Source organism: Anthonomus grandis, chromosome 13, assembly GCF_022605725.1.
Source record: "Anthonomus grandis grandis chromosome 13, icAntGran1.3, whole genome shotgun sequence".
Taxonomy (NCBI): Eukaryota; Metazoa; Arthropoda; class Insecta; order Coleoptera; family Curculionidae; genus Anthonomus; species Anthonomus grandis.
The window spans coordinates 17,832,218-17,860,002 of record NC_065558.1 but is presented as its reverse complement, the minus strand read 5'-3'; the positions used below and the strand labels follow the sequence as shown (position 1 = coordinate 17,860,002).

At 35.1% G+C, this 27,785-nt stretch overlaps 2 protein-coding genes across 4 annotated transcripts in view; both read left to right on the top strand.

The window, feature by feature from the left end:
- The window catches only part of LOC126743743 (uncharacterized), a 24,539-nt gene extending 5,863 nt beyond the window's left edge, over positions 1-18,676 (top strand). Inside the window, exons 1-8 of one of the 3 annotated variants that reach the window (XM_050450959.1) lie at positions 6,463-6,819; positions 16,648-16,937; positions 16,994-17,056; positions 17,109-17,616; positions 17,669-17,861; positions 17,915-18,032; positions 18,087-18,351; positions 18,534-18,676. In XM_050450959.1, coding sequence (XP_050306916.1) covers positions 16,659-16,937; positions 16,994-17,056; positions 17,109-17,616; positions 17,669-17,861; positions 17,915-18,032; positions 18,087-18,281 — 1,356 coding nt within the window. In that variant the 5' untranslated portion in view covers positions 6,463-6,819; positions 16,648-16,658 and the 3' untranslated portion in view covers positions 18,282-18,351; positions 18,534-18,676. Of the gene's footprint in view, positions 1-6,462; positions 6,820-16,647; positions 16,938-16,993; positions 17,057-17,108; positions 17,617-17,668; positions 17,862-17,914; positions 18,033-18,086; positions 18,352-18,533 lie in introns of those variants that run through there. The other 2 variants (XM_050450958.1, XM_050450960.1) reach the window with 2 other exon arrangements.
- On the top strand, positions 18,538-27,785 carry LOC126744182 (uncharacterized). The gene is made up of 14 exons (XM_050451542.1): positions 18,538-18,866; positions 18,917-18,988; positions 19,039-19,232; positions 19,282-19,468; positions 19,525-19,792; positions 19,843-20,009; positions 20,061-20,197; positions 20,245-20,471; positions 20,527-20,780; positions 26,431-26,758; positions 26,815-26,952; positions 27,005-27,146; positions 27,226-27,419; positions 27,469-27,785. The coding sequence occupies exons 1-14, from the start codon at positions 18,672-18,674 to the stop codon at positions 27,738-27,740; spliced, it is 2,775 nt and encodes a 924-aa protein (XP_050307499.1). The 5' UTR covers positions 18,538-18,671; the 3' UTR covers positions 27,741-27,785.

The following is a 27,785-nucleotide window of genomic DNA, read 5'->3' as shown; positions in this document are numbered from 1 at the left end:
TGCATATGCTTTGTAAGTAGAAACATGCTTAAAATAATTTGAACAACCATTACTGTGTTTGTAATGTAGGTATGTACTACATGTTTTGAGTCAAGATGAACTGTTGCTACTTTTACTTAATTATTTAAATAAATTGCCTGTAACTTGTGCAAAACCCCCAAATGGACCAGAAATATCGATTGTGACATGTCAAAGTTGTGAAAAATATGACCGCTAAACCGAATGTGACTTTATACACTACATGGACTTTTTACGGATTTTATTTATTTTTGCTTGTCCTAACAAGCTTAAAATTTCAGGGCTTATTTATGTTTATTTATGTATTTGGCTGTATATGGATTTGAAATTATTCTAAATAAACATTATCGCCATTGTTATTATTATTAAATTAAAAAAAACTAATCTAGCCATCTTTTAAGCAAGTGCCTGCCTAACAACCTTTATTACATAGCAATCAGAAGACAGAGAATTTCCTCGACTCCGCAATGTGTTTTTTAAACTGAAGTTACCGTTCACCTCAAACACCCTAAAATTTTGATACGTCAAAAGTCTGAACAGAATTACTCCCAATATAGAGAGTTTCCAGTTTTGCTTTTATTATTATACTAAATAATTGGCATCACATTCCATGTGTTAATAGTTTACTGATCCATTGAGATAGATGAGCCTATTGAAGATTTCCCTTGACCACACCGTGATATCATCTGTCAATGGAATAAAACTATTACTTTGGTGATTGAAGAATTTATTATCTATCGCTTGAATGTACAATTTAGCAAATGCCCCTTAAACTTCCTTAATGTATATTTTGGCATTAAATATGAGAATATGGTATAGATATATCCTGTGTAACTAATACTATAAAATGTTTTGAGTTTGTCAACTTAACACCAGAAAATTGTATTATTAGCTTTATTAGGCCCATTTAATTTTAAATGAGAGATGGAGGAATAATGGACTATAATGATTTATATTGGCTTAGTTTAGTAGAGTTGGATATTTTAGATTACCTTCATTACACTTTATAGCTTTTTTATATCTGCCACGGAAATATTGTAATTATATCTAATAATGATAGTAGATTAATCCTGGAATAGAAAAATGTTTTAATTATTAACTTTTGATGATCTATTAACTTTTAATTAACAGCATTAAAGTCAATAATTACTTTATTTAAATAAAACTCTGTCGGTAAGTAATAAAAAGTCTCAGTTTTACTCTTACTCGTTGTTATTGATTATCGGTCAGAGCATTAACTTTAAGGAACCTTAATTAAAACTCGTAGCTGAGTAATGTTTGAAATTGTGCCATTAAGCCTAGGCATTTACAGAGTTATTTACAAAATATGACCCAACGTTGTGCGTTTCATTTTAGTTCGTTAAGTTTAGTAAAAATTAATAGAACCAAGCAACTTTGAGGTCTGTTCATACTTGTAATCTTTCGGCCCCAAATTCCTTGCCTAATAACTGCTTAACCTATATTTTTTTTTAGGTTTTCCGTTCTATATGTTTTCTATGTATAATCAAGTTTTTTATTGTTGGCTCGTTTCTTAGTAATTTTAGAAACTTTATACTGTCAGTTATCCATAAAGCGTATTTACTTTTTGTTAATGGACTGTCTTTCTAATAATTTTTTGATCGTTCCAATTATTATTATTATTATTATTATTATTATTATTATTATTATTATTATTATTATTATTATTATTATTATTATTATTATTATTATTATTATTATTATTATTATTATTATTATTATTATCAGATTTCATGCCAAACGGCAATCGCACTCCCCCCTGGGGAAGGAGGAATCGTTTACTTATCCCAGATATATTAGGTATCAGAAGGATGAAGCTCTGATGGAGTCTTTTCCATGTTATCGGACTCTGTTTTTTACCTTTATTTACAAATACACTTAAACTAAAATTACATATTTTTTCTAAACTGGTTGACATTATCTGCGTTTCCAATGAACTTTCTGACGATTCGAGATGTGAATAATAGCGTCTGCTTCTGCAGTTGATTATAGATGCTTTCCTTAAGGTTGAGCAGTTTTATGTTTTCGATCAGGCTCCTTGGTATTACTCCTGTTGTTGACATAATAATTGGAGCTGTCCGCACTTCTCTCATTTCCCATTGTCTTCGAATCTGGTATTCTAGTTATCTGTACGTAATCTTTTTATTATATTTCGCTCTTAGGTTGTTATTATTAGGAATAGCTGCATCAATAAGGGTTGTCTTCCTAGAGAAATTTTATCGATTACTATTAGGTCAGGCCTATGGTTACTTACTGGTTGGTCTGTAAGTACAATGCGATCTCACTACAATTTCTATTGCTCATTTTCAGGAACTGCTTCCGGCTTACGGTTATAATATGGTACCTTGGCTACTGATAAAAGGTTTAGTTTTTCCGCTAGCTCTTAATGCCGTATCTTTGCAATTAGATCATGTCGTTCTTTATATTCCGTTGGTGCAAAAGTTTGACATTCACCGATAACATGCCGAATAAATGCCGTTGTCTCACATCCACACCTACATCTGTCACTTTGTACTGTCTAGTCACCTACGACAAACTTTAAATAATTTCTTGATGGTATTACTTGATCTTGGATAGCGAGAAGAAACCCTTCAGTTTCGGGGAAAAGCTATCCCGAAGTCAACCAGTAGTTCAACGCTGCTTTGTCAACATACTCTTGTTGAACCTCGTGAACATGCCTTCCATGTAGTGGTTTTCCCATCCAAGCTTGCATTTTTTCTTGCTCGGTGCGATGGTATATGGGCAGCTGAAGCTCCTGTGGTTTAAGTGGTGTTGAGTCATTTACTTTACATACGGCATGATGAATGTCGTCTGTAAAGTCATGCTTTAGCCTTTCTTAAGAAAAATGATCGCAAGTTACTAATTGGCTGAGTCAGCTGCTTCCCTATGTCGACCATTCCTCTTCCTCCCACATGTCGAGGTAGCGTAGTTTGTTCTAGGGCACTGCGCGGATGATGCTTATTGGCTTTCGTTAGGAGTGTTCTAGCCTTTCTTTGCAAGTTGTCGATGGCCATTCTAGTGCATCCTATATTATCAAAAGAGTAAATTATTGAACTGACTCCATAAGTATTAATAGCTTTAAATAAGTTTCTGCGATTAAGAGTTGTTTTAAGGAGTCGTCGCATTCTTGTAGTGAACTTAGTAGTCAGCTCATTCTTTATATTTCTCTATGGTCTATTTTTTACGCCCGCTTCATTCCTAGATATTTATAGGATTCTTCTTCATCCATAGCATTAATTATCTGACCGTTTTCTCTCTGAAAGTCACCTGGTTGTAGTTTACTCTTAATAATGTTCACAGTTCGGCACTTATCCAATCCAAAGGTCATTCCTATATCATCAGAGAACCTTTCCACTATTTTAAGCATCTGTTCTAGTTGATTTCGTGTTGCCGCAAGAATTTTTCAATTACTCTTGTTAGTTCTCTATTATGCTTTTTTAGGCCAAATCCCTACCTATTTGAATTGGGTTGGCTAGAGAGTGGGTTTATGGCAAAACCAAAGTGGACTTAATGAAACTTCCTGGAATATAGCCCTATGAATAGGAATCATATTAGTTCCAATGCAGTTATCTTTAGGCACCTGGAGTTTTATTGATGTTCGCCAAGATGCCTTAGTAAATTCCAAAAATGAAATTATGTATTTATCTCTTTTGTACAATTTAAGTACTTGTACAAAACTGTACTTATTATTATTATAAGCCATTTATGTGGAACTTTATCAATAGCTTTTCGGTAGTCAATGTATGCTGCGAAAAGGTTTCTCTGGTTGTTAAATGCCCGAAATACGGAGTCGATAATTAGCTGTTTTTTACACCCCATGGCACCTCTGGTACATTCTGTCTGTTGAGCCGCTATGATGTTATTCTGGTCACAATGTCTGTAAATACGTCGTGTAATGCAAGATGTAATTATTAGTTTATAGAGTATGCGTAACCATGTTATTGGCCGATGTTTAGCCGGATCTTGAGTGTTTTGGTAGTCCTTGGACAAGAAGTATGTTCCTTCCGATGAAAAATTGGGCATATTCTGGGGATTCGTAACTACGTCGTTTAGAAGGTCGGTCAGTTGTTGATGTGTTGACCATAATTTCTTAATCCAGTAACTTTGAACGTGATCTGAACCTGAATTGTTATTATTATTATTATTATTATTATTATTATTATTATTATTATTATTATTATTATTATTATTATTATTATTATTATTATTATTATTATTATTATTATTATTATTATTATTATTATTATTATTATTATTATTATTATTATTATTATTATTATTATTATTATTATTATTATTATTATTATTATTATTTATATTATTATTATTATTATTATTTATATTATTATTATTAATATTACGTTTCTCAGCCAAAATGGCTCGCACTTTCTCAGAGGGGAAACTTCATTCATGCCAAATACTCAAATATCAAAGGGAATGAGCTCTGTGGGGGCCCTTACCAGGTTATCGAGCTCCTGGTAAGGATTAATGTTGTTGGTTCCTAGAAATGTCCTTACAATTCGGGCTGTATTTAATAGCATCACTTTCTGCAAATATTTGGCAACCTCCTGTTACGTGCTGCATTGTCTCAGATGTTTGGCATCCGTATCTACATCGGTGATCTTCAATAGCTGGATCTTTTGCTATAAACTTTAGATAATTACGCCTTGAAACAACTTGCTCTTGGATGGCTAAGAGTGAACCCTCTGTTTCAGGAAACATTTGTCCTGAGCCCATCAGTCAATAGTTTGACGCACATTTTTCAACATTTTCTTGCATGAGCTCGTTAATATGTCTTTCGTGCAGAGGTTTCCGTTTCCAGTTCTGTGTTTTGTTGTTTGATGGTTTATTACATTTTCTTTATTGTTCAGTTTAAGTGGGGTAAACTCCTCTATTTGGCAAATAGCTGCATGGAGAGATGAATCCACAGAGTTTCTAAAAAAATTGTTGATCCAATTGCTTTTCTAGATCGATAAATCCTCTTCCTCCATCGCATCGTGGTAGCGTGGTTCTCGCAACTGCACTTCTGGGATGATGGTATTTGTACTTAGTAAGAAGGGTTCTCATTTTCCTTTGTAAGTTCGCAATATCCGTTCTACTCCATTCGTGTAATTACACCGAATGAGTAGCCCAGCACTAAACAGGCATTATGTGTTAATTGCCTTAGAAAGATTTTTGCTATTAAGTCCAGTACTCAGCACCCGTCTCATTCTTTTTTGAAATTCTGCTAGAAGTTCTTCTTTCATGGTCCGATGGTCGATTCTTTGTGCTTGTTTAACCCTTAAGTACTATTATTATTATTATTATTATTATTATTATTATTATGAAACAAGACATCTTGTAAATGATCATCACGACATTGCTGGTATATTCGTACCCTTATGCCGATGAAATTTTCAATAACATTATTGGATAAACTGACTATAATATATATATATATATATATATATATATATTTATAGTCTTGGTAAAATAGAAAATTAAGTACGCTATGATTCCGTCGTTAATCGTTAATTTATTTCCAAAACAATTTAAAATTATTTTTTAGCTTAGAATTGATCCCTCTAATATAGTTGTTAAAGCAGATTTAACATAGTGGCACGCGATGTTCATCTTGATATATTTGGAATATATAATTTTGGAGTGGATCAAAATTAGATCCTTGAAATATTCTTAATATAAATCGATTTTTTTTGGAATATTACTTATAATCAACAAATGTTTTCTTATTAATATAGACAATAAAACTTTTGCAGTGGCAAGTATGTAGTTAGAAGATACCTGATAAGGATCGCTCGCTTATATGATTTTTTTAAATTTAAACTAAGACTTTTACCATTGACGTTGCTCAATTTTCCTGATAATATTGGTCTGAATTTTAATCCATTTCCTATTGCATAGGGGCATAAGAAAGGGTCGATACCCATAAAGTGGCAATAAACCATAGGCGTTACATTTTTTGGTAAAGACCTAGATGGTTTAATTTGTCGAATTTATTTAATAGTGCAAAAGTTGGGCAAGTGTCTTATTACTAGTAAGTAATTATTTCGTTATTAAGAGTCGATTTTACATTGACGTGGTATTACTTAGGTAGTTCTAAAGGTACTCAAGTAATAAACAATGTAAGTTTTGACATTGAACTCTTTTTTATTGACATACGTGTAATTATGTATTCACCTATTTACCTTCAATGCTAACAAAACAAGTAAAAAGTTTCCCATTAGCTAAATATACAATAAATACTAATCATACATTATCGATAATATCTCTGATCATATACTACATGTCAAAGCTTTCGTTCCATAAACAGTATCAATTTAACTAAAACACCAAAAAATTGCATATCGCACCTTATTAAGATAAGATTAAATCATTCAAATACATTAGGTGAACTACCTATATAATTTTTAGGTGTGTTTCAGAATCCAAATAATTATTTTGTGTAACCAATTAAACTTAAAATTCAAACTAAAATTAAACTTTCAACAACGCCCTACTACCCAAAACTACCTCGGAAATTCCTCAAACCGTCCCTCGTATACCTTTTAGTACCCTTTTACCAGCCCTTCCCCCGACCGAAGCCGTTAAAAGGACGGATTTGTTTGGCTCCTAATAAGAGTGCTAAATTAATTAGATAAGAGAGGTCGGTTTACGTCCCTCTATGTCTGTGATATTTGGCATTTGACCTTACGTTTAGTTGTTTGGGTGAATTTATTGTGTTAGGGCAGGTTTGAGTTTTGGTGCCTTAAATTATAGTTTTGGTGGCGATTACTGTATTTAGAGGTAAGTCTTTATATATATTTTTAACTTTTTCTAATAAAATTTGAAAAGAAAAGTATGGTGCAAAGTGCTTAGGAGTACGAAAGCTATAAAAATGTATATATTTTATGTACATACCTACTACAATAGGGTTTTAGCTATTACATTTTTCACCAATTTTAATTAACGTTTCCTTATTTTATTAGTTTCTATTTTATTACCTTTAGTTAGGCATCATGGTTTGCGATAAGATGTAATTGATGAATTTTTATGAGGATGTCATGTGGTCATTACTTGATTTTAATATAAAAGTAACATCAAAAACAGTCACCATGCAATTTCCGAGTAATAGTCAAACAGTTTAACAACAATACTTCGTGGCTTAGAAGAAATCTATTCTGGCCACTTTAGAGAAATTTCTTAAAAAAACATATACTCGTAATCACCCGCGACCTTATTTTCGATGTTTTCTTTATTTTTTTTCTTAACACCAGTGCAATATTTCAGTTTCTTTAAAAAAATATAAAATTATACTTAAAGCAGTATTGGTTGAAAAAGAATCTGGTTTAGAAAGCTGATAACAGTAACAGAAACTAGTAATTTAGGAATTTTACTCTTTCTTTATTCAATAATTCAGAAAAAGCTAAAGTAGAATTTCCTTAATTAATTAATTCGTTTTGGAAGATGAGGCTAATAAAAAAAATGCAAATGGCAGTTTTACTATTCCTGAGCAAATGTGAGCTTAGTCAAGCATACCAATCTGTTGTAAACGTCCAAAAACAATTTGCTAAATTATTCCCTTATGCCACTTGCGTTGGCGCTTGTACTAAGGGGTTGTAATAAGTTTTTTAATAAGAGAGTATGCACCGTGTTCACCTAGGGTGTTATTTTCATTATTGTAATAATTGACTGACTGTGTTACCCTTAGAACATTGAATGCCTAGAATAAGCCTAGCTGCAAACCATAGGCGAGGTGTTTGAGTTCACCATCTCTCAGACAATGATGTCAAATCGACTTTCTAATTTTTCATTCAATATATAATTTTCTTAATTCACTACATATTTTTTATGTGTTGTATTTTGTAACAGGTAAAAAATGTACTCTTGAAAATGCAAGAATGGATTTTCATATGATGAATCTATGTAAAAGCTAAAATTATATAATATAATAAAGCTTCACTAGCCAAAGGTGAGGTCTTTAAAGCAAAAAATTATGACGTGTTACGATTACCACCATTTACCATCTAAATCTAAGTCTAAGAGTTTGTTTGGGCTGAATTAAAGAGATATTTGGCAAACAAGAACGCAAACTGTACTTTTAAGCAAGTTGTGGAATACTGTAATGACTTTTTTTTAATTTAAAAAATTTTCACCCGACAAATGGAAACCTCGTTGTGCGCATGCTTAAAAAAATTAACATGGAAATATTTCAAAAGAACCATAAGTAGATATTGTTGTGGATCAGCTTCTTATTAATGTAAATGGATTTGATAGTGGATCAGAAAGTGATACAGATTTTGAACAAAGCAGTGAATTGTCTGGAACATAAAGAGAATTATGGAATACAAAACTTATCCGTCGAACAGGGCACAACCTATCTTAATTTAAAAATTTGACTTTAAAACATATATTTGTAAAAGATGTTATTTTGGCTTTTATTTATTAGATAAATAAATTACATTTTAATTTAGCATAAAAAATGTCCAGTACAAAGTAAAACATTTTTACCAGGGGAAATATAACATTTTTAAGTAAACTGAAAGAAAAATTATTCATTGTAAAAAGAAAATCGTTATGTTTATTTACGACATAAAAATATGTAAGTAACATCGCCGATTTTTAAGTATACAAATTGGATTAAATTAAGTATCTTATTTCATATTTTAAGGATTTAAATATCGACAAGAATTAATTTTTTTATTTGATTTAATTTTAAGTTAAGCAATAAAATCATTAATTTCTATTATAAAGCCTTAGGAACAATGTATAATTTTAAATATTTGTTATATAAGTGTATGTTAAAACGTCTTGAGCAAACTTGACATAAAAACTCTTAATTCTTATACACAATTAGTAGAATTAGCAAGTTAGTAGAATTATTGGAAAAATAAAAATGGAATTAATTAAAGAAAGTATATCGCTTCTAATACTCTCATAAGATATAACAATAGAACCGTAATATATTTTACTGTTCTAAAGATTTTCGTTAGCTTCTAACCTATTTGAACGGAATTTGCAATTGAATTTTGCAATTTTTTCTTAAATTTAACTATTTGGTCTTCTTCTTGACTATTATAATTTTTTGATCACACATAAAGAATATAACTAATTAAAAAAAGCATGAATAATTTATGTTTCCTTCGTGAAATTCAAAAGAGAACTATACAGGGTGTTCATTTGAACACTTCACACCATGGATTTATCGAAAACCACTGTTAAAAAAAAATGCCGAAATACGTCAAAAGATTTGTCAAGGGGGACAACTTTCTAACCTAAAATAACTTCACCCCCTTTCACCCATTGCCCCCAGGATCATCCCCTTAAAAATTTTAAATAGCAAGGGGTATCGAGTAATAGCTTGTGTTTTGTTGCTGCTCCGCTGCTGGATCACCAAATTGTGTAGTGCCTCTGCTGCTGGGAACAGCAAGGGTTAATTGTGGACTGTATTTTTTTATAGTTGAATTAAACAAACAAGTCCATCGTGAACCACTTCTTTATTTAAAAAATGCACTTAATATGCAAAGAAAGTGGAGGGCTTATTTGACGTCGTTAGTTAATAGTTGACAACAACATGACTTTTTTTTCTGTCAAAAACGATTCAGGTGTTTTAATTAACGTAAACCTTAACATGCCCTTCACCTTGAAAGAATAAAAATACTTTCAATGAAAACTAGAGGAATACAAATCAAACATAAAAAACATGACTTAACCTAAGTAAAAAATGAAAATACGCAGGTTAGTTGAAATAAATGAAGTAAAAATGAAAATGAACTTAATAATTATTAATAATGGAGACTTACTAAATTAAAATTATTTTAAACAATGTCAACTTTGCTAAATGTCAATTGTCACTAATTGGAAGCGGACACAGTTTGGTAACAGTGCATCTAATGTTACCCGATATAGTTTTCACGGATACAATGCGCACAATACCATCATTCTCTGGATAGAGGGTATTAACGCGACCTAATTTCCACTTAAACGATGGCAAGTGATTGTCTTTAATAAGAACCATATTCCCTAATTGAATGTTCGGTTGGTTCTTCTTCCATTTAAGTCTAGTTTGCAAATTACAAATATACTCTTTGGTCCAGCGTGACCAGAATTGTTGTCTTAGAAGTTCTAATTGCTCATAATTAGATAATCTATTGATAGCAGTATTCTGTAAATCAGGGTGAATAACAGATTGAAGTGATCGCCCAATTAAAAAATGTGCTGGGGTGAGCACTTGCAAATCATTTGGATTTGTCGAGAGTGGCGTTAAAGGTCGTGAATTTAGAATAGCTTCTATCTGGGTAATTACTGTGTAAAGACCTTCGAAAGTCAATATTGTGTTAAGTAAAATCCTTTTTAAGTGATGTTTGGCCGCTTTAACACCAGCTTCCCACAAACCACCATGATGAGGAGAATATGCTGCAATAAAATGCCATGAAACTTCAAAAGATAATTCTAGATTTTCCTTAAGTGTTGGTGAATTGCCTTTTAGGAAGGTACATAGTTCCTTTAAATAGTTGCATGCGCCTACAAAATTAGTACCATTGTCAGAATAAACATTCAATGGTTTACCACGTCTTGCAATAAATCTCTGAAAAGCTTCAAGAAAGGCCCACGTGCTTAACTCAGTGACCAGCTCCAAATGGATCGCTTTTGTTTTTAAACAAATGAAGAGTGCTAAATAACATTTGCTGATCTTGCAACCACGTCCCTTTCGATCCTTTATTTGAAAAGGTCCAGCATAGTCAATGCCAACATCAGAGAACGGAATTCGAGGACTGACTCGGGAACTTGGAAGATTACCCATGATAGGGTTAGGTGAAGTGGGATTGAAACGAAAACAAATGAGGCACTCTTTGATAATTCGCTTTGCTAAATTCTTACCAGATATAGGCCAGTAATTACCTCTGATGTGTGCAAGCAATAATTGAGAGCCGCAATGTATCAGCACTTTGTATTCATGCTGAAGAATCAACTTGGTTAGGTGATGCTTGGGACATAACACTGCTGCGAATAATTCCTTCTTTAATAAAAGGAGTGAGACTGAGTAGCCTTCTTTTATTTGACAGTACCCCAAATTTTAACAGTTGTTGATAGTCATCAAAAAATGACTCACGCTGTGATAGTTTGACTGACATGTCGTTAGCATTGCGAAGTTCAGATATTATCAAATGCCTAAAATGCCTATCGAATTTTTTAATTCGGCAATTAAAAATGAACCTAAGGCAGAATGCCATAATTCGAGTAATACGAGTGAAAGTTGAAAATTTGTGGAAAGGAAATAAATTTTGATTTTCGATTTCCACAAATGTTTGGGTTATTTTGCGAAGATCTGGCAATTCTGTAACAGCTATTGGTTTGTGCATGTAAATATCTAAGGGCCAATTGATAGATGGCTTACGAAGCCACAATGGACCATGAAACCACATGTCTGAATTGTTGTTGGGTAGCATTACTCTTGATAGAATGTCTGCAGAGTTCTGATCCGTAGAGACATATCTCCATGAGTCAATTGAAGTAATTTGTTGTATAGTGGAAACGCGATTTCCCACAAAAACCTGTAGAGTGTTGGATGAATATCTTAACCACGCAAGGGCTACAGTCGAATCACACCAAAAATAGACTTCACTGAATTGTAAAGTTAAAGAAGATTTGACCTTGACATACAATTGTGCCAAAAGTAAAGTGTCACATAATTCCAATTATGGAATGCTTAAAGACTTAAGTGGCGCCACCCTAGTTTTGGATGTAAGAAGTTCGACATGAACTTTATTATATTCGTCCACAGTTCGAACATAGATACATGCTCCATATGCACTATTTGATGCATCCGAAAATCCATGGAGTTGAACAGTGACTGGATTTTTTACTGAAATACATCTTGAAATTTGTAATTTATTTAAATTAAACAGTTGCGATCTGAAATGTAACCACTTCTTGGCTATGTCAACTGGAACGGTTCGTCCCATGAAAGTTTTAGTGTCCATAAAATCTGTAGAAGTATTTTCGCTTTAATGACAACTGGACTTAAAAGACCAAGGGGATCAAAAATCTTTGCCACTTCGGACAAAATAAGTCGTTTTGAGAATTGCCCAACTTTTGAGGGGATATCGATATGGAATGAAAGGTTATCTGTTTCACAAGACCAAAACATGCCCAAGGTTTTGTTTGTTTCTGAAGACCCGAAGAAATAATCAGGAGTACAACTTCCATGTGCAATGTTTGATAAAAGATCTTTGCTGTTGGACTTCTATTTTCGTAAGTCAAAACATGCTGACTTTAAAATTGAGGAAATTTCGAGGCATAACCAAGTTGCATCTTCCACTGAGTCTGCTCCTGCGAGCAAATCATCAACATAGAAATTCTTACTTATGATTTTTGACGCCTGAGGGTGTGATGAGATGTGATCTAATGCTAACTGTTTAAGACACCGTGTAACTAAGAAAGGGGCGCTAGCCGTACCATATGTGACCGTGTTTAAAGCGAAAACCTTTAGATCATCCTTTGGATCGCTTCGTCATAAAATTAATTGTAAAGGGCGAAACTCTTGCTTTACCTGTATTTGCCTATACATCTTGCAAACATCTGCTGACGAAACGATTTGATGCTGTCGAGATATTAAGATTATAGAAACTAAATCGTCCTGACTGGTGATGGGAAGAAAAATAACAAATTTGATCATTAGAAGGTATAAATGGTGACATATGATTTAAACTTTGATATTCGGACATAAATTCCTGAAACATTTGCTTCAACTTCGGATTTTTATGTAATTTTCTCTCTAAGGATAAAAATTGTTGTGTTGCTTGAACCTTTGTATCTCCCAAGACTTCTTTAGCATAATCCCTACAATGAATCTGCCATCTGAATCTCTCTCAACATTTTCGATGAAATGTTTCTCTGCTAAGAGTTCTTCTTCTGAAAGGATTGGCGATAAGGTTGAAAACTCTTCAATTTCCCAAAACTTTTGAAACTGATTTTGAATATCTAAGGTTTTTGAGAAATGACAAAGGGTATTCTTTGATGAGTTAGGAATGCCTATGGGACCTGACACCAACCAACCCAATTTGCTATTCTGCAGAATAGGCTTATTGGGGCCTAAAGTAATGCGTTCCGCAGAAATATTATCCCAAAATACTTGAGCTCCAATAAGTAAGTCAACGTGATTGGGCTCAAAGAATGCTGGATCAGCTAAATGATAGTTAGTTGGAATATCTAGACATTCTGGATTGAAATATGTGTTATGTAAATCACCTGTGATTTCTGGAATGAACAATCTAATGAAACATTGAAGTTGTTATAACAAGACTTGAATTCGACATGATTTGTTAATATTAGACACTGAATGCCCAATTCCTAGGATTGAGGAATTAATTTTGTATTGTGTTATGCCTAATTTATTCACAAAATCTTGGGATACAAAATTAGACATTGAAGCATTGTCTAGGAGGGCTCTGCATGAACGCCCTTTACCATGAATATCGAAAACTTGCACCACTGCTGTGGCTAGTAAGATTTGACTCTTAATTGAATTATATAAGGCAACTTGACCTTGAGTAGTTTCTTTACTTGAAACAAGGTGGCCATCTTCAACTGGAATTAAAGGTTGCTGTTTATGAAGTAATGAATTATGCCGTTGTTTACAATGTCTACAATGACCATACCGACATTTATCTAGTTTGTGGCCACTGCGCAAACAATTAACACATAATTTTTGTGATTTAATTGTAGACCATCTCTGATCTACTGAAAGAGCAGTAAATTTAGGACAATGATAGATTGCATGCTGATGTTTACAATAAAAACAACATAAGTTAGAACTCTGATAAGTTGACGGTTGATTGACAATGAAGGTTTTGCGTGGTTTACCCTTATGCATTGCTACCTTATCTAAGAAATCTGCACGAGATGACAGGAAATCATATAATTCTGCCAAAGAGGGCAGTTCTTCAGCAAAGCCTGATTGTTCCCATTCCCGGATTTACTTAACATCTAGCTTACTGGTTACTAAACATATGATTAATGAATCCCAAGAGTTCGTTAGAACACCTAAATTATTAAGAGAGCGCATATTTTTCGAAATAATGTCTAGTACATTGCGAAATGAATTGGCAGAATCCGGTCTTATATCATAACTATTGAATAGGGATTTAATGTGATTATGCACTATTAATCTTTTGTTTTCAAATCTTCGACTAAGAATGTCCCATGCTAAATCATAGTTTTCATTTGTGATGTTAATAGCCTGAGTTGATTGTGCTGCCGCACCCTCTAGTGTAGCCTTTAAATATTGAAATTTCTCGATTGGCTCAAGGCAATTATTTTTGTGAACTATAGAAGTGTACAAATCCCTGAATTCCAGCCACTTATCATATTGGCCAGAAAACTTAGGCAATTCAATGACAGGCAATTTTGTGTTTTGCCTTTTAACAGAGACCTGACGTCGTAAGGATGTAATATGGGGTGGTAAAGAATGAATGGATTCATCGTGTATAACTTGTTGATCACTTGAAGCTGTTTTATTTGAAAAAAATTGTTTAATATCAGCAATTCTTTTAAAATATAAAGTTTCAAAATTATTTAGGTTCTGTTTAGTGAAATTATCAGGATCTAGACCTTCGAGTACAAAATGAATCTCTAAAAAATCTGTAAGCAATTTTGTTTCTATTTCTTTCAACCTCAATTCAATTTCAAGAATTATTGATGGATTAGCACTTTCCGTTAAAGAATTAAAATAAACGTTTAATAAACGTGATAATTTTGAATTAATCATACCCCTCTTTCTTACTAGATTTTGAATTCGGGGTAGTGTTTCATCTTCATCTAACTCGTTTTTATCCTTTGCTCCTTTTCTTGGTGCCATTATGAAAAACTCGATGATGCGTTGACGAAGTTCATCCAAACTTTCAGGTTGGGGAGTAAACAAAATAGATTTCAAATGACCCCATAGAAAAAAGTCTCACGACGTTATATCAGGAGATCTAGCAGGCCATTCTATCTGGAAACTCGTCGTCTAGCCATTGCCGAACAGGAAGAACATAGTAAGGAGGAGCGCCGTCTTGCTGGAAATATATTTCAGCTTCATCAAGTATAGGGTTTCCATCATCATCGATTTGGTTTTCAATGGATTCAGTGATAAGCGGATTGATGGTATTTTCCAACATATCCAAATAAATGTCTCCATTTAAATTTCCGTTAATAAATAATGGCCCAATCACTTTATTTCCTAAAATGCCTGCTCATATATTTTTTGAGGGTACTGGGAATGCCCTTGTACAAATGCATGTGGATTTTCATTGCTCCAATATCTACAGTTATGCTTATTAACAAATCCATTTAGGAAAAATGTGCATTCATCGCTGAAGCAGATATTCTTTACATGAATAGTATTATCATTAATCGCTTCACTCATTTTTTCACAAAACTCAACTCGCCTATCGAAATCGTCTTCGGTTAACTCTTGCAATATTTTGGTTTTGAATGGATGAAATTTATGAAATTTGGTAACTGTGTGAACAGAGCCTAATGAAATACCAATGGCAGCAACAATTTTGCGTAATGAAGTATTAGGATTTATTCCAAAATGACCCAAAACTTCAACTTAAGCGGCTTCATCCAAAATTCGCCGATGATCACGTTTTTTATTTGCAACAGATCCAGTTTCAGTAAACCTAGTAACAAGGTCCAAAACATACCTATGCGAAGTTATCTTCCCCGGATGTCTGGTGTTAAACGTGACGGCAGTTTGCCGAGCACATTGATTTTGGGCACCATAAATTAGAATAATTTCCACTCTTCTATTGTGTAAACCATTTTGGAAGTAAAATCTTCAATTCAACAAATAAATTTTCACTATTCCAAGACTGTCACAAATGTAACTGACGGCAAAATAAATTCTTTATTTTCATTAGCAACTATAAATAACTAAGCAGGTATAACAATAAATACAGTTCGCTTATGATATCTGTGTTCGCTTATGAAAAGAATGCGGAAAAAAATTAGCAGAGGGTGAAAGGGGGTGAAGTAATTTTAGGTTAGAAAGTTGTCCCCCTTGACAAACCTTTTGACGTATTTCAGCATTTTTTTTAAACAGTGATTTTCGATAAATCCGTGGTGGGAAGTTTTCAAATGAACACCCTGTATAAAGGTAACTATAAACATGGTATTGATATGATTTGATGAGATGATATTAATTGAAGACCAAGACTAGTCTTGTAGTCTTAAGAAGCCATAAGTGACTCTTCCGCCTAAAATATTGAGAGTATTCTCAATAGCTGCTTGTCTGTCTGATTCAATGACAGCATATGAAAAACGAAACCGGTTTTTAAGTCTGCGACAACCAAAATATGCATAGTATTCAGTTATATTATTAATATGCATACACTTCAGTTTCTCTCCAATCGCATTTAAGCTTAATATTCACCCTTGGGATTCTAGCCAACTAAATAAATTTTAAATTTATTTATTTCCACCTTTGGATTACTAACTCAAAAAGTGATTTTTATTACATAGAAATACGATATTCCTGTCTGAAGAACGACAACGGATCTGTTGGTTGACCTCAAAAATGTTTTTAAACTTTTAACTTTAAGCATTTGTAATCATAAAACATAATTCTTAATTTATCTACATTTCCAGATCTCAGCAATATGCGTTACTATAACACAGACGGTACCTATCACGATCACCCGCAGGACAACCAATTTGGTTGGTGTTTAAATGACATATCAATAGACGAAGCCATGCCCAGTTACCAAGAACAAAACAGGACGGTTAAGAGGATATCCAGAATTACCAGACAGCTATCGATAACTTGTGAAAGCTGTGATTATGATGACCCTAGTGATAAAACTACTAGTGAATTAATAGAAGCCTCTATATCTGATAGCGATGATATTGAGGAATGTGTGGATGTATTAACAGACGTGGTAAGTTTAAAATATTTATGTTGATTCAGTGTTATATATGTATGTAATGGTTCCAGACATACTTTTCTAATACCTTTTGTCATGAAACCGAAAAAGGTTCTAGCGGTATTCTGGAAAAAGTAAGTTTTATCAATGGTTTTGGATAATTTAGTATTTGTTATATTTTTGTAGACTCGATCCCGACAACAGATTAAAAAAATCAAGTGCAACGTTAAAGAAGAAACTTCGTTAAGCGCTATAGTGTGCCAAAAGAGTGTGGAAGGTTTCATAGAAAATGCAGAGTCAAACTACTACAAAAGAGCCAGAGATATTAAAATACCTTCTAAGGAGCAAATGATGAGTCTTATTAACCCAGTTAACCCCGAGAGCAAGGCCTTGTTAGGCATCATCAGCTACTCAAAATATTGCAGCCTGAGTGACAAAGAAACACAAGATGATCTGCTAAGAAAGATTAACTACAAGACCACCAATTCCAAGCATTTAATGCATGAATACGATACTTTACCATTTAAACATGGAATTGATGAATCTATGCAAGATAAAAATCTTCCAGTTTTTAATTTTCAAACAAGCGATGGAGATGTGGATACTGAAAGGCAGATGGCTAGTGAAATTCAGGACTATCATGCCAATAAAGAAGATAATATGTTGTCGCTTATGATGGAGCTTATCATAACAGGTGACATTTCAGACTTGTATAATTATTGCATCAAAATATATTTTCTTTCTAGATATGGACAGTAATTTAGGCGATATGTCAGAGCTGAATCATTCAATAAATGATTTAAGCAACATAGGGGCAGCTGCTGCCTTAGAAACTAGTGATTTGGGCAATAGTATTCATAGTAGTATAATGAGCAAAGAGGGTAATGGAGTAAAAGAGCGTGTGGAGAGTAAAATGAAGTTTTTGGAAGTGCCCAATAGGTAATAATTGTAGCTTAAGCGTATGAAGTAGTTTTTTAAGTGCTATATTTCAGGGCTGATTTATTAAACAGTATAGGAATAAGTGATGATATTGATAAAAGTATTGAGAGTTTCATTCAAGAAAAAACTGATATGCACCGTGAGCTGACTGAAATCAAGCGAAGTTTTGAGGTGAAATATAATATACTAGATAATATGATAAAATATTAATTTTTTGTGATTTAGGAGGACGAGAAAAAAATCGACAATCTACTTGTTCAATCGGCCATATTGCAAAACGATCTTCGGGAAACCGCTCACCTTGATAACCTCATTCATCTTCTCGAAGGGCGCCCAGAACGAGTAAAAAATAAAAAGTTGCCCTTTAGAATCTTTCATGCTGGCTATGAGAGAGAGGGGAATCAAAATCTCATTATTTAAGTCTGGAGAACACTGTTATCCAGAAATTTGGGGATTTGATCGATCCCTATACGATAGGGAGTAATTAAAGGTAACCTTGGAAATTTAATATTTTATATTATATTAATTTGTATAGGAGGGGTTTCTTTAATAGAGTGCCTTTCAAGGGAGTTATTTTGCAAGAGATTAATTTATATTAGGATCAATATTTTATTTCATTATAATTTTGAAATAACTTCTTTTGAGCTAATAAGCAAATTGATATATTTTTAGGCCCATACGTTTGATCGATACCAGTCCTAGCAACTTAAATATCAATGTCACAAAAAGGTTAAGAATCCTTGGCATTACGCAATCAAAAATCATCATTGCGCGTGTTGTGGCATAAAAAATAACTTCTAAAGAGAACACATGGCCAAAAAAGGTCAACCAGTACAGTTACAAATCGAAGTTACCAACGATGACGAATGGGAAAAGCTTTTACAAAAAGATGGACTCATCGTGATTGATGTATATTCTGATTGGTGCGGCCCCTGCTTGGGTATGCAAGCCAATTTAAAAAAAATTAAGCTGGAGGTGGGAGGAGACATGCTTCATCTGGCTGTGGTATGTCTGACTGAGACTCTTAAAAAAGTTTTTAATACAAATAGTTGCAGGCCAAGTCTGATGGGATAACTGTCTTAGAGCGCTTCCGTAATAAGAGCGAACCAACTTGGATGTTTGTATCGGTAGGTACCATATAATTTTCATTATAAGAATCTGCAACTATATATTTTAGAAGGGCAAAATGGTAAACTTAATGTTTGGAGCAGACGCCCCCAAACTAACCAGGCTGATTCTGGAAGAACTAAAAAAGGAGCAGGCCCAGCACGATGGACAAACTACAGATCGTGTTCTTTTAGAAATAACTGACTTGGCCAGCGAAGAAAAAGTAAGATACGATGCCAAAGAGATTATTGAAAAGCAGATAAAGTGAGTAAATGTTAGTAAAAATGAAGAATAGGCTTACCATTTTTTTTAGAGAAAAAGAGGACCGAAAAAGAGCAAAAGAATTGTTGGAGAGGCGCACAAAGGAGTGTGAACAAATCCTGACAAACCTTCCTAATTATGGATGCGCCCTAGTCTTTCCCTCTGCCAGAGACAAATACAAGGAGGTCCTCAATGAAATCCTTGATGAAGCTGGTCTTAACATTAATCAGACAGAAAAGGTACTTATTCACCCTAACATCGCCCATCTTCTCCCAACCTCCAATCCACCTCCTAGATCAATTTAGATGAAACATCCATAAAAGAACTCTGCTTTTTTTCTCAAGTCGAAGAAGAATTTTCAGAAGAAGCTATTGAAGAGCTTTTCAACAATGAAGCACATATGATCCTTTTTAATGTTGCTCCTAGAACAGACATTGAAGATATTGACGATGCTATTTTAACAATGATTTACGGACAAACAAAAAAGCCTCCGGGAGCTCCTGACAGTTTTGCCAAAAAGCTGCTTAAAGTTCTAGATGAAGATGAGGAACAGGAACAGAAAGGTTTATAATAAAATAAAAGTCGATATTTGCTAACGGTTTAATATTAATAGAAGCACGGAAGCATGATCATGTAGTTTGGGTTCCCTTAACACCTCAAATAAGAGCTACAGCCTTAAGAATGTATTTCCCAAAAGTTACTGCAGATTTCACTATAGAAGAACCACCTCCTGAGCCAGAGCATTTAGCCGTTATCTTTCCAATTAAAAAAAAGGATGAGGTATTGATAAGCGATCAACAGTTCTAGATACTCTATGTTTAACATTAATAGGTTGTACCAATTCTCAACCAGTTCCCTAATATGATAATGAAGCAAGGAATATTCAGCAGCGAGTTGCCTGAGGATGCCCAAGTGGTAGCCAAAAGCTTAAAGAAACTTGAAAAAATTCCCCCAAAAGAACGAAACTAGTAAGTACTCATCTTATAAAAAAATGTGGTTATCTTCTTTATCTCAGCAGTGAAGAAAAGCTTGTCCTTCAAGTATCCAAACAAAAAAGTGAATGTATATTTGCCTTGGCCCAACTGGAACCGTTGTACATGTCCCCAAACGCTAAAGAGGGTAAATCAGAATGCGAGAAATTCTTTCCTGAAGATTATGATGAGGGTGAATCCGAGGAGGAGGAAGAAGAAGAAGAGGAGGAACCAGAACAAATACCTACAGCAGAAACATCAGCGCCTCTCGGTAGAGGTTTTCTTGCAACTTTTGTTTTATTAGCATCAATAAATCTTTTTCAAAGGTTCTGGTAGTGAACTTCCGTCAATAGTAGCCAGTGAAAATCAAGATGATGAAATAAAAGAAGCTGAAGAATGTGAAGTGAAGGAAGGTGAAGATGGTGAAGAAGTTCTTGTATGTCAAAAAGCCGAAGCCGAACAGGGTGAAGTACCTATTGAAGGAAGTCAAGACCTGATATCTCCAGCAGTAGCAGGAAGTGCTGAAGGAGTACCTGAAGAACCAACGGCTTGTGAAATAGGATCTGCTCCTCCTCCAGAATAACTGTCTTACATTTATTTATTATAATTTTAATAATATTGACTTCATTACTTTTGCTTTTGAAGTGAAGTCGTCTCCTGCTCCAGAATATTTTTTATTGTATACGTTAATTTGAATAATAACTACTTACTTGCTTTAGCTTTATTTTTAGAAGGATCTTGAAATATATTGTACCGTTTTTTCAGATTCGTTGGGTGTAAAGTAAAATGATCGAAAATAGTTAACTAATTTAAATAAATAAAATAAGTGTAAATACACTCTTACACTACGAAAACACGATCACTTACGACTACTAGAAATATTTGTTTATATTGTTTTTATATATTTATATACAACTATATTTATGTCTGATTTAAGTCTCGCGGCAATATTCCGAGCTTTACTTCACTGAACTCAAAACCAATAACTATCAGCGATGCGGCTCTTTACATAATGACCAGAACGCTGTTCCGAAAAATTCTCGCTAACCTTTAAGACTTCGTGCGGTGTGCCACTTGTATCATTTCGAAATAACGGAGAATCAACTACTTTCCCGGTGTTTAAAATATCGTTAAACTGCATCCTCCCTAAGCGCATTTGATCCCCACATGATGCCAAAGATGGTATTGTCGATCTCGGCAAAAGGTTGTCCTCTTGCAACTAGACCTCTTGTAGAAATAACAATCAACGGTTTTCTCCAGAGAACGATATTGGAAAGTATAACAACACACCAGAACTTGCACGTCTATAGACGTAAATGCCACTTTAAACAGGCTGCGTATTACCCTCCAGTTATCGAGTCCGCATACTAGTTTGGGGAATACTAAGCTTCTCCGATCCTGAGGAAGCAACTCCTCCTTTATAGAACACAAAGCGTCCCAAATGTTCTTGTGCATTTTGGCACCTATATATATTGGCTTGTGATATGACGCCTCTTTAATAACCAGGTAGAAGATCTTTCTACCAGTCTTTTCATCGGTTATCTTGAGTGTTTGCTCGACTCTGTTGCACTCTCAGGTATTCTTATAGGTATCTTAGGAAATTTTTAAATCTTTCGCCTTGCCAGAGCATATAATGCTGGAGTAGTAAACAAACCTTGCCGCTCTTTACCGGTGGCTGTACCGATTTTTTTGGCCATTAGAACGATGGGAATGGGCCGTGAATTTATTAAATGTCAAATCTCAGCCTCATGGCTCAGCCTCTTCGTGGTTTCCACAATAAGGAGCTAGTCGGTTAAAGTGAATTGCTCGAGCTTTACTCTTTCGCAGCTTTTGTATTTCGTAAAAAACATCTTTGATGGCTTCTAGTATGGTTTTCAATGGCCCATCCCAATATGTTCGAAGTTTCAATGACAGACCCTCCTGTCTGTTAGGGTCATAGAGCCAAATCAAGTCACCGTTGCCATACATCTACGTTTTGGCATTGACATCATATGCGCGTCTTTCATCCGATCGCTGGCATCTTGAATGGAAATATGTCTGATTTAAGATTCTAGAAAGTCTACAAAGTTTTAAGAAAGTCTAAAAACTTTAAGAAAGTCTACAAAAATTAAGACTTGATTTTTGTAGCCTTTTTACGTTGCACTGACGCATCAAAGTCTTCTGCTTTTTCTGCGCACCATTACTTGCCGCACATACAAAGCATTTCCTACACCAGTCCCCTAGGTCTATCTTGCTATTGACCCAGTAAAGTCCTTCCCTCACTTTTCCCAGGGTCCCTGTAACTTCAAGGTGTCCTCCTGACATATCAGCATGGATTTTCTCTAGCAATTCCGAAATCCGATATTTTGGTACAACGATTCGCCGTTTTTCCTTTTTCAACCATTTCCGCCTCAAGAGTCTATCTTCCAAAATTAGGGAGTTCCATTGTTGAACTCCACATGACTTGACATTGAGAGAATACTAAGCTTTTTTATAACTTCTTTCCGCGTTGGCTTTTTTCCTTCTTTTATTCAAGTTAGGACTAACTAGATATCGGAATCTTCCTCTTGGTCTCTTATAAGATCCCTATTTTGCCAAGTATCATTGGCGATGGTGGCTAACAACTGAGCATCTTCCCGCTTTGCCCGCTTTGGTAATGTCCTCTGGACAGTGTCTTCTTGATAAAGCATCCGCATTCCCATGGATTCACCCTGCTCAGTGTTAAGTGTCAAACTCATGTAGCCTCTCTATGCATATTGCTACTTGACCCTCTGAATTTTTAAACTGAATTAGTTATTTTAAAGCTGTTAGTTAGTAGCAGCAGGAACTGCCTCCCAGAGAGGTACTTGTAGAAGGGCTCCATCGCCTTGACAATAGCTAGCAACTCTTCGCAAGTGACGCAATAGTTACGCTCTGACCTAGATGGCTTCTATGCCCACAGTACTCGCTCGGTGTTGCGCTTGTCAGAGCCTCTTTTAGGTGATCGAAGGCTTCCCGACAATCTTGCGCAAATCTCTTCACATAGTATTGGTAGTAAGTGCATAATCGCAAGAAGCCGTGTAGCTCATGCTTGTCTTTGGGAACTGGCCAATTTTTGACAGTCTGTATCTTTGTTTTGTCAACTGCAACTCCATGACTGGAAACGATTTGACCCAAAAACTGCACAGCTCAAAAAAGATGACATTTCTTTGGGCTCTACTTGAATCCAGAACTCGTAGTCTCAGCAACACTTCTTCTAGATTTTTATAATGATTTTTTTACCACAATAATGTCATAGAGGTAAACCAAGCGCGTCTTTCTGGACAGTTCACTTAAAATCATTACCATCAGCGAAAGTAGCAGGAACATTGCCCAGTTGAAATGGCATCACGGTAATCTACGCAGAATCTGGTCGAGTCGTCTTTTTTCTTAACCAGTACCAATGGTAAAGATCATGAACAGCTAGATGGTTCTATGGCGCCTTCTTTGGTTATACTCACAATGATTTTATCAGTCTCCTCTCTCTTGGCCATTGTTAGCCTTCGAGCTGTCTGCCGAATAGGACAAGCATTTCCTGTATTGATTTCGTGCTGAACTATGTTGGTCCTTCCTTTCTTTCTAGTATCAAAAACGTCTCGATATCTATGGACCAAATACATCGGCCTCGTTCTTTGATCCTCGATCTTTAAACCGGTGCGCGACGACGATACCAGCTCTTCTAATTCATTTAAAATGGCTTCCTGGTTGATATGCACATCCGCAACTTCTCGAAGTATGGCTCAAACTGCAGAGCAGTGTCCTAACTCCGTGCTTTTCTTTAACAGCACAGAATAATGATTGACATTCACAACCCTCACAGGAATACTCCCTTTAGCACGTATAAGAGTCTTTTCGAGTGCTATGCTTTGACCAACAGCCTCGTCATGCATTGCAGGCTCGACTATGACTACTTCATCATTTGTGATCTTGCTCTCACAACGCAACCCTCTAGAACGATCTTGCTCCGTTCTGGTATCGAAGCTGCCTCCGGAAGTAGGACTCGAACACTGTAACCCTTTCACGATGTAAAACAAGTTCCTCATCGTTTATCTTCAGGATTCCCTGTAAAGCTTACCTCGAAGCCCTGGGTGTTCATAATTTCCGTTCCGATTATCACCTTATCCTCAATCTTACCCACTATCATAGGATGTTCAAATGTAGCTTTTTCTAAGTATGGTGAACGTCACGTTTGTTTTACTATAGACGTTTGCTCGATCCCCGCCACTGCTCTAAAAGCCATTTTAATTGCCGATTCTTAGCTCCAGATTGGACTATGTCGAGTCTTATAATTGTCTTTGTCGCACCTGTATCCAGCAGCACAGTACGGAGGGTTCCATCCACACACGCGTGGACGAAAATACTGTTGCTGCAGTGAGGAAACGTGGGCGGTATTTACTTTTACTGAGATTGCTGAATACAGGTCGATGATCGCCCCTTCGCGTCGACCTTCTTTAGTTTTTTAATTGGCGGGAGTAGAACTAGCGCCTTCTACACAGTGTCTTCTTATGTGACCTGCTTTGCCAGATGTCCAACACTCCAACTTCCGGTCCTGGCGACTACATCCTCCATTAAACTCCCTAATGCTGCACTTAACTTTGCCACCTTTTGATTCCTTGAAGTCGTTCTCTGCTGGAAACATTCACCGGACACGTTGAACATTCACCGGACCGGCCTCTTGGCAGCTTTAACTTCCTCACTTTTGGCATTAATTTTTCAACTGCGTGTGGTAAACATATTTTAGATGTAATTGGCCATATCACATCTCCAAATGCCTCACTACGTGGTTGTAGGCTTGTTCTTCAAGGGACATTCTTTGTAGGATAGCAGCAGCATCTCTTCTCAAGGCCAATGGCCTTCTCCCTAAACGACCACACATTTGCATTTGTACCCGCTTCAAACTGACATTGATGAATATTTTAGAATGTAGTACCATCAAATTGAGCTGGCTTGAGGCTCATCAGTCCAACAGATTTCGTATTGTCACAAGCTTTGTTCTTGTGGTCCACTGCCGAATGTCTACAGGGCAACTCATCAACAATGTTGACGTTTAATGTTGCAATTTTGTTTTGAACTTCCTGGATTCTGTCCTTCATTAATGAATGAATGTCCCTTTCAGTAAAGGGATAATTCTCTTTTAGTGTGACACAGTTTTCTTCTAGTTTTGCAGTATTTTTCAGCAATTTAGCCTCTAGTTTAGCGGAATTTTTTAGCAATTTATCTTCCAGACCTTGCAACATTCGACCGATAGGGTTTCCTCAGCCTTCCTCAAGTAATGCGTAAAATGGCCTCCTGCAAGACCATTTTATTGCCCGTCCTATCGCTTCCTTTTCACTCAGCACAATAACTTTTAAATCCAACAGCTTTGGCATTTTAGCTTTCACACATTTTAGTCCGATTTATTTTAATTAACTATTATTTGTTTTCCTCAATGTCCAGTTGACTGACGTCAAATTCACACTCCACACCTAACACCAACGTAGCGGTTTTTCCCGTTCGAAAATAGTCAACTAATTTATTTACACACTTACAGTACAAAAACACGATAACTCACGACTACTGGAAATATTAATTTCTACTGTATTTATTTATGACTATTTATATCTCATTTAAATCTCGCGCCAATATTCCGAACTTTACTTCACTGAACTGACAACTATCGGCGATGCAGCTCCTTATATACTTGGCAGAACGCTGTTCCGGAAGATTCTCGCTAACCTTCGAGACGTCGTGCGGTGTGCCACTTGTGTTATTCCGGAACTCGGAACCGAAACGGATTTCTCGGTGCTTAAAATATCTTACAATATGTTAAATATTAGTTTTAGTTTGATATTAGTAGCTTATACCTGTTATTGAATAATTCTCGAAAATTATCATAAAGCAAGATAGATGAAGCAATACTTTGAAAGCAGCCATGCAATGGTGAAGACTGGTGACAATTATTCTTAAAGCAACTAAGCAAAGGAGGTTATAGAAGCCACTGATGGCGGATATATTATAAGGATTAAGATTTTATATCTTCACCAATAGAAAAAGGGATTATCCCAATAATATAATTTTATTATTTAGTTGCTTTTGCTTCTTTTTTAATTAGCATGCACTTTGAAGAAAAAAGAAATAATAATTTCAAAATTTGTATCACAACGTTACATTTAATATATTTGCTTTAAAAATATAAAATAAACTGAAGAAATAAAATTTAAACTTCTTTTCCTCATACTGTTACCTAATTTTAGGTAAAAATCTTACCTGAACTCCTGGAAGAGCTTCTTTTCTTTTCCAAAGTGAAGTTTCCTTCAAAGACCATCGAAGACTTTGGTAGCAACCGTTTGTCTTTCGCTCTTTTGTTCAAACGCAGCAATGAAAACTTAACGGGAAATATAGATGAGGTGGTTCTTCAAATGGTGTACGGAAATTCTCGAAAACCGCCAGGAGACGATAAATCCCCCGCAATGAAGTTAAGGAAACTTTGGATCGACGGAGGTAAACCAAAAGACTGGCTGGATTTGAAGCAAAATTTATCTGAAGAGGAGTTAAACGCGTTGGAAAATAATGTTTTACTTGGTGGGAAAAGCATAGATTTATGTTAGATGAAGTATATTCCAGTATTTTGTTTTTAGGTATTTGGGCTCCTCCAAACTCTCTTAATAAAGCAACAGTTTTAAAATTGTTCTTTCCTAGCATTTCGACCCCCTTTAAGATGCCTGATTTGAAGGAACAGCCTTTACACCTTGCTGTGGCTTATGATGCCTTTAAAGGTAATTTGAAGTTATTTTTTATTACGTAGAAATAACACTTTATTTCTTAAAGCCAAAGAAGTATTTGAGTTATCAACCAAATACCCAGGAAAAATTATGAGTTTTGGTTACTTTAGTAGCGATATGCCAGGGGAAGCAAAGCTACTGGGGAAGACGACTGAGAAATATGAGGCTAGAGCTACCCCTGTCACCTAGTAAGTCACGTGAATACCATGATCTCACCAAATCACATATTGATACAATATATTAAACATGAAAATTACTTTATTTTAGTGAAGAAAAACTCGTTATCCAATTGGTCAAAGATGACCCGAATATTTTCTTGGAATTCATGGAATTAGGACCGTCCTATGTAAGTCGAGATGTCGATATAGGAGAGTTGGATTGCGCCTACTTTTTCCCTCCTGGATATAATACACCTGAAGCCGAAATTATAACTTATTTAAAGAAAAAGTCCAAACGTAAACGTAAGTCTGTTAACCTAGCAAATGAATTGTGTTTAATATTTTTATGTAGTTAAAATAGGTAAATTCAAACCGACAGCAGACAATCTAGAAGACGGAGAGCCTCAAGTGGCTGTTGAATCAGTACCGGCCGAAGCTGTAGAAGCAACCGCTGAGGAAACTGAAGCTGTACTTGAGGAAGCTGCCCAAGAGGAACAGGAAAGCGACGAAGAAGAAATTGATGAAGGCGATGCTAAAAGAGAGGGTCAGGAAAAGGGAGATGAAGAAGGCGGAGGAGATATGGAGAGTGCTGATAAAGCTACATCGCCAGTAGGAGGAGAGTAGGCAAAAATGTTGTTTTGATGTAGGTAATAAATAGTTTAATGCTTA

What these genes read in the sequence shown, in the direction of transcription:
- LOC126744182 (XM_050451542.1), top strand. Translation starts at nt 18,672, where the DNA reads ATGGCCAAAAAAGGTCAACCAGTACAGTTACAAATCGAAGTTACCAAC. An exon ending in ACATGCTTCATCTGGCTGTG is followed by an intron (nt 18,867 to 18,916) that starts GTATGTCTGACT and finishes AAATAGTTGCAG; the next exon opens with GCCAAGTCTGATGGGATAAC. An exon ending in AGAAACATCAGCGCCTCTCG is followed by an intron (nt 20,472 to 20,526) that starts GTAGAGGTTTTC and finishes TCTTTTTCAAAG; the next exon opens with GTTCTGGTAGTGAACTTCCG.